Source organism: Rhincodon typus, chromosome 15, assembly GCF_021869965.1.
Source record: "Rhincodon typus isolate 14 chromosome 15, sRhiTyp1.1, whole genome shotgun sequence".
In the NCBI taxonomy this organism is placed as follows: domain Eukaryota; kingdom Metazoa; phylum Chordata; class Chondrichthyes; order Orectolobiformes; family Rhincodontidae; genus Rhincodon; species Rhincodon typus.
This window is the reverse complement of record NC_063346.1, coordinates 36,682,925-36,695,922: the sequence shown is the minus strand read 5'-3', so window position 1 is coordinate 36,695,922 and position 12,998 is coordinate 36,682,925. Positions and strand designations below refer to the sequence as shown.

At 41.5% G+C, this 12,998-nt stretch overlaps 1 protein-coding gene across 7 annotated transcripts in view; it reads left to right on the top strand.

Moving 5' to 3' along the window:
- The window catches only part of znf423 (zinc finger protein 423), a 333,162-nt gene that overhangs the window by 87,513 nt on the left and 232,651 nt on the right, over nt 1-12,998 (top strand). For 5 of the 7 annotated variants that reach the window (XR_007263796.1, XM_020528461.2, XM_048605858.1 and 2 more), the window contains one exon: nt 12,813-12,998. This exon is cut by the window's right edge and continues 18 nt beyond it. Coding sequence is in view for 6 of the 7 variants with exons in the window: in XM_020528461.2 (XP_020384050.1) it covers nt 12,813-12,998 (186 nt within the window). In the remaining variant the exon portion in view is untranslated. Of the gene's footprint in view, nt 1-10,466; nt 10,489-12,812 lie in introns of those variants that run through there. The other 2 variants (XM_048605859.1, XM_020528463.2) reach the window with 2 other exon arrangements.

Below are 12,998 nucleotides of genomic sequence, written 5' to 3'. Positions count from 1 at the left end.
GCCCTTGGACACTGAGGAGGGAGAAAGTAAACTGGTAGGTGTTACGCCTTCTGCAGTTGCAGGAGAAGGTGCCATGGGGCTGTTGAGTGGGTGTTTGGGGGTATTTGTGGAAGACTGAAGTGGGGGGGTAGGGGAATATGTGTCTGGAGATAGCATCCCGCTCGAGGTGGTGAATGATCCTTTAGATGTGGATGTTGGTGGGATGGTAGGTAAGGACGAGTGACCCTATTGCTGTTGTGGGATGAAAGAGAGGGAGTGAGGACTGAACTCCTCAGTTGACGAAGAAGGTGGACATTTCAGAGGCACCCCTGTTGAAGTTGGCATCATGAGAACAAATGTGATGAAAATGAAAGAACTGGGAGAATGGAAAAAGTTTGTTTTTAACAGGAAGCCGGGCGTTAGGATGCATAGTCAAGGTAACTCTGGGAGTCAGTTGCTTTATAGTGGATATCAGTGACCAACCTATCCCCAGAAATGGAAACAGAGATACCAAGGAAGGAAGGGAGGAGTCAGAAATGGACCCAATGAAGGTGAGAGCAGGGTGAAAATTAGAAGTGAAACTGATAAACTTTTCCAATTCTGGACAAAAGAGGGAAGCAGCACCAATGATATCGTCAGTGTACTGGAGCAAGAGTTCTGGGTGGGGGCTGGAATAGGACTGAAACGTGGAGTACCCCACAAAGAGACAGACATAACTGGGGTCCATGCAGGTACCCATGGCCACCCCTTGGTACTTAATAAAGTGAGAAGAGTTAAAAGAGAAGTTTTTCAGAGTGAGAACAAGCTCAGGGAGGCAGAGGAGGGTGTTGTTGGAGGGGGACGGTTCAGGTCTTTTTTTCCAGGAAGAGTGGAGAGCCTGGAGATGATCCTGATGGGGATGCATGTGTCAAGGGATTGCATGTCCATGGTGAAGAGGAGGCAGCTGGAGCCTGCAAACTGGAAATTCTGAAACTGACACAAAGTATCAGCGGAATTGTGGATGTAAGTGGGCAGGGACTGGACAAGGGGAGAAGATACTGAGTCAAGGTAGTAAGAGATGAGTGCTGTGGGGCAGGAGCAGGCAGGAACCATGGGTCTGCCTGGGCAGTCCTGTTTGTAGATTTTCGGAAGGAGGTAGAAGCAAGCTGTGCGTGGTTGGTAAACTATGAGCTTGGAGGCAGTGGCGGGGGAGATCAACAGATAATATGAGGTTAGCGACTGTTGTGGATACAGTAACCTGCTGTTCCATGGTGGGGTCGTGATCCATGGGAGAGGTGGCACTCAGCCTCTGCAACGTAGAGGTCAGTCTGCCAGACAACAACAACACCACCCTTGTTGGCAGGCTTAATCACCATGCCAGAAGACTTGAGCTCCAGAACTAGCTGTTCCACTAGCCAAGCCATCCCAGTACAGTTCCAATACTTGTGTTGACTCAGAATGTGGAAAATTGCCAATTATCTCCTGTGCATCAAAAGCAGGACAAATCCGACCCTGCTCTATCAGCCTACTATTGATCGTCAGCAAAGTGTGGAAAGGGTTGTCGACAGTCCTATCAAGTGGCACTTGCAAAGGAATGACCTGCTCTTTAGTGCTCCGTTTAGATTCTGCCAGCCCCAGGTTACTTCTGACAGGTTTACAGCTTTGGTCAAAAAATGTTCAAAGGAGTTCAACTCCAGAGGTGAACTGAGAATGACTGCCCTTGATATGAAGGCATCATGGAACCCTCGAAGCATTTGAGTAAGTTGGAATCGGGTTCGGGGGCGGGGGGAAGAAGAAGCTCATTGCTAATTGGAGTCCTACCTAACACAAAGGAAAATGGTTGTGGTAGTTGAAGGTTAACCTCCGCTCCAGAACATCTCGGCAGGACTTCCTCAGGGTAGTGTCCTAGTCCCAACGATGGTCAGCTGCTTCATCAATGAACTTCCCTCCATCATAAGGTCAGAACTGGGGATGCTCACTGACGATTAAACAATGTTTAGCAGCAGTCATGATTCCTCGGATACTGAAACAGTCCGTAACCATGTGCAGCAAGACTTAGATGCCATCCAGACTTGGCCTGGTCAGTGGCAAGTAACATTCATGCCACACAAGTCCAGACTATGATTAGCTCCAACATGACAGAATCTAATCATTGTCCCTTGACATTCTATAGCATCACCATTGCTGAAACTCCCATGATTAACATCCTGTGGGTTGGCCAGAAACTGAACTGGACCAGACATATAAATGCTGTCTACAAGAGCAGGACTGAGGCCACAAATCCTACAAACCGGTCTTTCCTGATGAATGCAGCTCCAACAATACTCAAGAAGCTCGATGCCATCCACACGTAGTAGCCCGCTTGATACCTCATCCATCACTTTCAGCATTCCCTTCCTTCACCGCTGACATGCAATGGCAGCCGTGTGTCCATTTCGAAGAGGCACCTCAGCAAATTCTCCATGTTTTTTTCAACAGCATCTTCCAAACCCATGACCTCGTCCACCAAAAGGTCATGAGCAGTAGATGCATAGGAATACCACCACCTACAAGCTTCTCTCCAAGCCCCATCTATACTGTCCTGACTTAGAACCATATCACTGTTCCTTCAGAGCCACTGGGTCAAAATGCTGAAGCTGCCTCACAGCATTGCAAATGTCTCTACACACCAGTGGTTCAAACAGACAAGTCACCACCACCTTCTACAGGGCAATTAGGGGCAGGCAGTAAATCCTGGCTCAGCCGGTGATGCCCATATTGCATGAGCAAATAATAATAAACAAGAGGATTGAGGGAGAACAAATCAAATGTAATCTGACTTCTCTCCATTTTGGGGATCATCGCTTTAGATGAACAATACACTTGCACTGCCTTTGCTGGAACTCCTCATCGGTAACATAATAGAGTTCATCATGACTAAAAGCAACCATAAGAATTTGTGGCGATGTTGTTTTCTTGAATTTATATTTGCGTACAGTAAAGTTTGTTTTTGTTTAAAAATATGAAGTTTTGAGATGTAGTCCACTCAGTGAATTCCTGGGTGTTTTCTTTAAATGTTAACAATCCCTTTCAAGATTGTAACAGCTGTGATGTGGACCCAACCTTGCAATTGCTATCCCCGAGAAGGGTGCAAGGAGCTGTGTCCAGGGTACATCCTCATCAATAGGATGCCTTCCTTCCCGGCTGATGGATCAAAATTCTGGAATTTTCTGCCTAAAACTATTGTGGGAGTAGCATCAACCCAAGGTGATTCAAGGTGAATGCCTACCCATCACACTTTAAAGGGAACTAGGAATGGGCAATAAGTGTGGCCTTGTCATTATTATTTATACCCTATGAATGAAAAAAATTTAGAAGTCAACCTATTTTCATAAATTTGTGGGATATGATTATTGTTTGGAAGGCCATTAATTATTCCCCATCCAGAATAGCACTCAAGAAGGTGCTACCACCGCCTTGAACTGCTACGTTAAAATGTTACTGTTAGGGAGGGAGGTACAACCTATCATCTGTGTCATGAGCACTCTTTTATACTGTTTTTCTTTTGAGTATAAGTTGACAACTGAACAAAATACACGAATGATCACTCTCTTAAAGGGACACTCTGATAACATGCCTCTTTATTCACCTTTAAGTAAATGAAATGAACAAGTGGACTCGTGCATGTCTCCTGCTTAGGTAAATACTGTAAGAAAAACTAAACCTTAATGGAAACTTGCAAAATTAAAGTTCTAAGTGGTTTTGGGTGGAGCAGCACACTCCACCCCGTGGTACCCACCAGTTGTGATCGGCCTCAAGTGGATGCTGCATGTTCACTCCTGATGGGCATCTGGACACAGATGTAACTGCAGAAGAGAGATGGGTAGTCAAAATGAATAACTTTGTCAACCAAGAATTCTTGGACTTCTTAATGGCTGCCTTGGCCTGGAGAATCTCATCACACTTCTTTGAGTACCAATTGGCAAATAAACAAATGAACTAATTTAATGGGATACAAGTTTCTTTTTTAGAAGAACTGGAGTGGATCTTGCAGTCCAGCCTCCAACACCTGCCAGTAATGGAAGGCAATGGCCTAGTGGTATTATCACTGGACTGTTAATCCAGACACCCAGATAATGTTCTGGGGATCTCGGTTCGAATCCTGCCACTGCAGATGATGGAATTTGAATTCAATAAAATATCTGGAATTAAGAATCTGATGATGACTGTGAATCCATTATCAATTGTTGGAAAAACTCTTCTGGTTCACTAATGTCCTTTAGGGAAGGAAACTGCCATCCTTACCTGGTCTAGCCTACATGTAACTCCAGTCCACAGCAATGTGGTTGACTCTGAACTGCCCTCTGGGTAGTTAGGAATGGGCAACAGTTACTGCCTGGTCAGTGACGCCCTCGTCCCGTGAACGAATAAAAAAAACAGAAGTCTGTACGTGTGTTAACACAGCTGGTGGATTAGAAAATTTTGCAAGGTAACATTTTCAGCAATTAAATAAGATAAGCATTAACTCTTTTTCTCTTATTCATGGGATGACGGCATCACTGGCTAGGCCAGTGTTTATTACCCATCCGTAATTACCCAGAGGGCCGTTAAGAGTCAACCACATTGCTGTGGGTCTGGAGTCACACGTAGTCCAGGTCCGGTAGGGTTGGCAGTTTCTTTTTCTAGAGGCTATTAGGATGGGTTTTTCCGACAATCTACAATGGCTTCATGGTCACATTAGACTCTTAATTCCAGAATATTTTTATTGAATTCAGATTCAAACTCGGGTCCCTAGAACATTACCTGGGTTTCTGCGTTAACAGTCCAGCCATGATGCCACAAGGCCATCACCTCTCAACACCAGATTAGTGACAATGTATGAGAGCTAAGTTTATTTTAAATGATGCAATGAAATATAAAACTGTTGAAAAACTAAATAAATTGCAAAAACTAGAATTAAGCTCTTCTCACAAACTGATATAGTCCAATACTTAACAATAATTTAACCTATAGATTTGTTTTCTGCGATATGGGTTAAAATTATATTTTTCAAGCTGTTTAGAGAAAATGATTACATTCATTTCCCCTGGTTACAAAAATTAGGAAATTAAGATTCAGGATGATAAGCTGAAAATAACAAAGCCACTAATGCCTTTGTTTAATTGGTAAACCACCTAATTAATTGAAAGTTCCAAAATAATTTTTTTGAAATGATTAGACTCCAGGTATTGATGTCTTGGCTGTACAAGAAACCATTGAAGTCTCTGTATTAAATCTTGTTTTGCAAGCGTATTGCTTAGGTTTGGGTGTATTTAGGTAAATCTGTTCATATACGACATACAGTTAACTGTTAAAAAGGAACATTGATATGTAGATTAATAGTTTAAATGTAAAGTATTTAACTCCAACATATCCCCCGTAGCTAAGTTTGGAACAAGACACAGTGCCAAAAAACAGTCAACGGTTGAAGCATCTGCCGCTACATCAAGGAATTTTGTCATTTGAGTGACGTGAATGGGAATCGGACATATTAAGAGAGAATGCTGGAAACACTCAGCAGGTCAGGCAGCATCTATGAAGAGATAAAACAGAGTTAACATTTCAGTACAAAGTTCTTTGGTTAGAAGTGTGCTTATGTAGATGAATCCTGAAGAAGTGTCCGTTTCAGCGTATTATCCTTTACTTTTTTAGTTGAGTTAGTATCATGTAACGTCACAATGTGGACAGGAAACCCTAACCTTAGTCTCTTTATGTGGGAAGCATGTCCATCATAGTCAACAGACATTGAAGAAAAGTAATCTTAATATTATAATTTACATTTTCTGATTACAGAGATCTGTGAAGTTTAGGAAATATGGCTGAGAGTTATCATAAACTCATAGAGTTATACAGCAGGGAAACGGACCCTTTGGTCCAACTTGGCCACGCCAAGCAGATATCCTAAACTGCTGTAGTCCCATTTGCCAGCATTTGGCCCGTATCCCTCCTAAACCCCTCCTTTTCATGTACCCATCCGGATACCTTTTTAAAAGTCGTAATTGTACCAGCCTCCACCACTTCCTCAGGCAGCTCATTCCATACGTGCACCACCCTCTGCATGAAAAGGTTGCCCCTTAGGTCCCTTTTAAATCTTTCGCCTCTCACCTTAAACCTCTGCCCTCTAGCTTTGGACTCCCCCACCCGGGGAAAAGACCTGGCTGTTCACCCTATCCATGCCCCTCATGATTGGATAACCTTCTATAAGGTCATCCTTCCGCCTCCGACGCTCCAGGGAAAAAAATCCTCAACCTATCCAGTCTCTCCCTATTGCTCAAACCCTCCAAACCCTGACAACATCCTTGTAAATCTTTCCTGCACCCTTTCAAGTTTAGCAACATCTTTACTAAAGCAGGGAGACCAGATTTGAACACAATATTCTCCAAGTGGCCCTATCAATGTCCTTTACAGTCATAACCTGACATCCCAACTCCTATTCTCAAGACACTGACCAATAAAAGGCAGGCAAGCATGCCAAATGCCACCTTCACCATCCTGTCTGCCTGCGACTCCACTTTCAAGGAACTATAAAAGTACGCCCATAGGTCTCTTTGTTCAGCAACACTCCTCAGGGCCTGACCATTAACTGTAGATGTCCTGCCCTGGTTTGCCTTACCAAGATGTAACACCTCACATTTGTCTAAATTAAACTCCATCTGTCACTCCTGAATTGATTGGCTCATCTGATCAAGGCTCCATTGTACTCTGAGATAACCTTCTTCATTGTCCACTACACCATCTAATTTGGTGTCATCTGCAAACTTACTGTCCATACCCCCTATATTCACTTCCATAACTTGAGAAACTAATTCAGTTAGTTGTTTTTCTGCAAATTAGATTTCCTGCATAATAAATGTTAGTTGATATCTACTTATTTGCCACGTTTTTACATATCAGCCATATTTTGTCATAAACTGATTATTTTTGAGCTAATTAAAGAAACCTGGTGAAAGCCTCTTTTATTCTTTATAGCAGTTACAAAATTGAAACAATTGGTCATTTTGGTGAATCAGTCAAAAAGATTTATACTAATGGTGTAACATGGTTGGAATTGTAACATACTTGACTGCAATGTAGTTAACTCATGAAAATTACTGCCTTGGATTCATACTCGATCGTCTAAAATTCTTGGTTTGTAAAAGAGATACGTCACAACTGAACGGGCAGGGAGCATACCAATGAACACCATAGCAAATAGAAATGAATATGACCAATAAACAGTACATAAAGGAGCAGATGTTGAAAAGATTACAGCTACAAATGCTTTTTGATAATTGTTTTGACTGACATTTTGGTTTCTGCCCTGAATCTGCAAATGATCTGCCACTCATTTTATGCAATTATATGCTTTTTCCTAAAGTAGTTGTCAGTGAAGAAGGTTATCTAAGAGTACAAAGAGATCTTGATCACTTAAGCCAATGGATTTACAGGACAGTGGAAGGCAACAGCAGCAACACCTTGAACTGCGAGTTCCAGGATCCATCTCACTGTGAAGATGAATCCGCAAACATCAACACCCTCTTCCTGGTCAGCCTTATCATCAACCTTAAGTGATGGCTTAAGTGGCTTATGTGACTCCAGATCCACAGCAATGTGTTTGACTCTAGTTAACTTCTGGGCAGTTAGGGATTGGCAATAAATGCTGGCCTAGCCTGCAGTGCCCACACCATGTGAATGAATTTAAAAAAGATAGCAGACAAAAGAAGGTGACACCTACACTGGCGAATGGAGAAAGTCATTGACCTTCTTGCATTACTGGGTGTTCCTTGGAACTGTGGAGACTACACTGACCCAGGTCGTGAGCTCAGACCAGATGGCAGGGTCTGGTAGCATCGTTTACTCTGGCACTTCTGGGGGAAAGGGAAGTCCCTCCCCTGCGCTGTGCCTACTGTCAAGACGTTGAGAACTCTGCCCACAAAGTGGAGTGCCAACTTTGCGTTGTCTGCCACTGTGTCCACTAAATAGCCTAAAGTCATACAGGGCAGCTCCGGAGTGACAATGCTTGTGAGGTGCACAATGGCATTTCTAAGATGGTATTGGAATCAAGGATACTGCTGAATTTAGGGGAATGCAGCCAGGAATGCGTTCAGTGACTTGGTGAATTAGATTAGTGTCGGGTGAGTGGGGCAGCACAGTTAATGAGATAGGTTTGGGCAATAATGTGGAAAAAATTCACTGGACCTCGCAGAGAGAAACGCTTCATGAAAATTGGTGAAATTCAAATAGCCAAAATATGGTCAGCTTCAGTCCCAGGTTTCTCTTACCTTGTATATTTGTGATGTGTGTTTTGAACTACCATTTGGGAGCGGCGTGGTGGCTCAGTGGTTAGCACTGTTGCCTCAGTGACAGGGACCTAGGCTCGATTCCACCCTCGGGTGACTGTGTCTGTGTGGAGTTTGCACATTCTCCCTGTGCCTGTGTGTGTTTCCTCCGGGTGCTCTGGTTTCCTCCTACAGTCCAGAAATATGTAGGTTGTGTGGATTGGCCATACTAAATTGCCCATACTGTGCAGGGATGTGCAGGCGAGGTGGGTTAGCCGTGGGAAATGCAGGGTTACAAGGATAGGGTTGGGGAGTGCGAGTCTGGGTAGGACCTTCTTCAGAGGGTCGACGTGGACTTGATGGGCCAAATGGCCTGTTTCCGCATTGTAGGGATTCTATGATGAAACCCAGAGCTTCACTGAAAAACCTTAACATTTGAGTTTGTGGGTCTTTTCAGCAGTGTCATTGCTTTAAGCAAACTAAGGTTTTTTTTTCTTATAATTGCTAGCATGAATTTGCCTACAGATCTCAGGCTGACATTTATGCAGCTATTTATCTGTATATTTAAAAAAAATCTGCATGTTTCTGATGAGATCACTCTCAAACCTATTTCCGAGTTCTTCTGTTCTAATGTTTATGACTTCCGTAAATGTTTGTACTTGTATAAAGTTGTAATATGTTTGTAAACTACCAATTATTTTATTAATAGAAAGCAGAAAGTGTCAAGATCCAATGCTCTTACAGTAATGAACCCACCTGAAATGCTATCATGATATAAAAATGAAAATTTTTGAAACTATAATTTCGCTTGTGCATGCACTAGATGTCAGAACATGCTGTTATCAGTTTTTTTTTAGAAATTGTTATGTTGTACTCATTACAACAAAAGTTAAATGAAATTGTTATTGTTCCGAGAATTAAAGAGCCTGGAAGAGTTAAACATAATTTTGTCGTAATGTGATGTGCAAGCCATGCTACTAAATTTACATGACAGAAGTCATACTGTCATGTGGATTCAAAGGCCGCTCAGGGAGAAAGCTTTGAGCTGCTCACGGTGTTGATGTTTCTTTACATTGTGTATTTATGTGATCTTGCCTGGATGGTAACTGTTTTTTTTCAGTTTGCTTACAACTTCTTTATTGAAAATTGTTGTTACTTGGCTTGATTTATTCAATATATCTATTTTATAGCATGTACCAAGAATGATAGTTAGGAAAAAATGTTTACTTTGGATTTTCACAACAAAATATACATTGGATGACTTCGAGTAATTATGTTTTACTGTTGAATTTAATGTACTTTTCACATATCTAATGTCAGTCCTGGAAATAATTCCCAAATAATCTAAAATAAAAGCTTTAATTATATTATTAAAACAGAATGAAATTGTAGTAGTGAATTTAAAAATACTTTTCAGAGTCTATATATAAAATTGCATTTTTATCAATTCACTTCGCTTGTAATGTGATTAAAGGACTTCTTTAAAGTTTTTTTTTGCTTTCATTTTGTGGAGCGACCATAAATCTTGCTGTAGTTATTGTTTACTGACAATTTAAAAAAAAAAAATTAAGTCCATTGAAAATTCTCACATATGGTGTTCTTGGCATTTGATACAATCGGCTGTCAAAATCAGACAAATGACAGCTCAGAAAGGTCAAGTAGGTCAGAGTTCCAGGAGGACAAAAGCCGATAACAACGTGAAACTTGGAAAGACACCTTATCGTATTGGTCTAAAGCACAGCAAGACTTTATAATTTTATATGGGAAATCAACTCAGTTTTAATGTGCCAGTTGCCCAATTGCTATATAATAGTTCAGTAATGTCTATCTAGTTCAATGCCCATTCTTTTTGTCGCATGTGCATCAAACTGCTTTTCACTAAAATTCACCTTCCCTTAAATCCTGCCATGGCTGAGTGTTTTAATTTTTTATAGTCAAAATCATCAGAAAACATCCTCTTATTGCCTATGTGAATGAGGTGCTGTTACTTCCAGGGCGAACAAAATCATGATGTTTATAATATTTCAGAAATGTTTCAGGCACTTCATATTTTTATGACGAGCAATTGCAAGCTTTTGTTATGCTTTGTTTCATCATATATTATCAACACAGAGACACACAGAATGGGGTGGAATCATACTTGGCCATGGGGCGTGGGCTGGTAACATATTGGGTTGTTTCCACGATGCACCCGGACTTCTGGGGAGGTTTCTTACAGTGGGAATGGCTTTAACATGCCTGCCTTAGATGAGAGGTGAGTGGAATCTAATAAATTAAAGGCTGATTATGATCATTTTCCATGGACTTTTGCCAGTTGTGGAGCTGCCCCTTGTAAGAATAAGGCGGCCGTTGGCTGCAAAAAAGCAGCCTCCACGTAGGTTACGTGGCCCGAGGGGAAGTGGGGTTGCGCATATGCAGGGCTGTTCCAGTGCTTTCAATGGTAGGATTTTTCTTCTTTGGATGTTTTGCCTGCTTGGTACTGCCAAAAAAAAATTGGTAGGATTGTAGAGGCTGCAAAAGTTTCTGGCCCTCTGATTAGGCTGACAGTCTGGGAGGCCTGCCCAACTTCCTTAACTGGCTAGCTGCCACACCTTGCTTGCTCCTGATAATATTGAGGAAGAATTTCTGCCTTCCATCCGTATGCTGGCCATTGGAAAAACATCCCAATATTGACAATATTGAAGATTGCCAGAGAGTTTGTTTGCATATAGGTGCACATTCTTGTGTGAAATAATATCTGCAACAATGCCGCTACATAAATAGAAGCTGAGTGCTGGGAACAGTCGTGTAGTGGTAACATTACTGGACTATGCATCTCGACTCTCGGCGATGATCAAGAAGCTACTGGACTTGTCGCAAAATCCCATCTGGTTTGCTGATGTCCTTTAGGAATGAAATCTGTTGTTCTCACTGTGTCTTGTGCACATTTGATTCCAATTCCGCAGCAATAAGGTTGATTCTTAACGAACATCTAAAATAACTGAGTAAGCGACTCTGTGTCAAATAGTAAAGGAAAGTTGACGAATAATAAAATCAGGTGAATGACCAGGTATCGAGCTAAACACCAAACATTGTCTCCAGATCCTATGATGTCTAATGGAATCAGCTCAAACATGGGCAAGGAAGCCTCTTGCATATTACCACCTCTCGCTGTCCCTCAGTTGATGAAACACTGCTGTTTCATACTGAAGACCACTTTAATATGGCACTTGGGGCATCAAGGACACACAATATTTCTACATAGCCAAACATGATTAGTTTGGAAGCACCACTACTGCTCGAAGTTGGCAAAGTTCTGAAATGCATATATCCTTGGCTAGGCCTGGGGAAGGTGTTGAACAAATGAACAAGGAAAACCTTATGTGACCTAGTCCTCACCATCTACCTATTCCAATGTATTTGCCCATAAAAGTAGTACTGGGAGTGACCACTGCATTCTACAACAAATAACTACCCTGTTGACTCTCCAAAGGCAATCCACAGTTTAGAAGTATTTAGATGTGAAGGCATACAAGGCTATGAGTCAAGTGCTGGACAAAGGGATTGGATTAGCTAGGTGACTGTTTCTGAACGTTGCGGGTGCGATGGCCCATAGGCCCCTTGTCTATGCTACAGATCTCTGTGACCCTAATGTTCAGAAGATTGACACCATCCAGATCTGTACCACATTCACCACCTTAAATATTTGCTTTTTCCACACTGGCGCAGTGTGGCTGCAGTGTGTACCATTTACTCGATGCATTGTGGCAAGTTGTCAAGGCTCTTTCGACAGGGCCTTCCACATCTGCATCCTCTAGCTCCCAGAGGATCAAAGACAGCAAGCAATAATCAGGAAACATCATGGGAACGACATCACCTGCAAGTTCCTTTCCAAACCTTGCACCATCCTGACTTAGAATTATATTGTCAGTGCTTCAGGGTTGCTCACTCGAATTCCTGTAGATTCCTTCCTAACAATATTGAGAGTATACTTGCATTGTGTTTACTTTAGTGGTTGAGAAAGTGGCTGACCACCACCCTTGCATGGGCAATTAGGAATGCATGTTAAATGCTCACCTTGCCACAAACACCCACAGCTGATGAACAAATAAAAAAAAACTGGTTTTTAGAACTACTGCAGTAAAATGTGTATTGTTTTTGAAGGGTGTTGCAATTAAAATGCACATACTGCAAAATTCCAACTTAAATTACACACACAGATACTTGTTGTTCTGTTTTTTGAACGAGTGAAGGAACAGAATTTGAGTCAAAATTTTGACTGATTTTAATAGAAAACTGTTTTTGTACGATGTATTTAAGGTTCCACAATATTATCTTTATTTGCATATTACATATTTTTGAAAATCCAAATGAACTATTTTTATTGAATATTCTTCAATTTAGTCATCTTGAGAGGTATAATTGAGATATTAATTACTCCGTGTAGTCAGTTATCAATGATATAGCACTGTTATCATTTTGATATTTTCTTTCTCAAACCTGTTGTTCAGTTTTTCGTATGTATTACTAATAAATGCTTATTTTCTTAATATTTCCACACCACAGTTATTCATATTATAGTATATTCTGCTTCATCAGCAGGAGCCTCAGGAGGAGACCAGGAGTATGATACCAAGGACGGACAACTGTTGGAAGACAGACACAGCATGACCAGTCAGGAAGAGAGAAACGAAGATGATGAAGACATGGAAGATGAATCAATTTACACCTGTGATAATTGTCAGCAGGACTTTGATTCACTGGCTGACTTGACAGAACATAGGG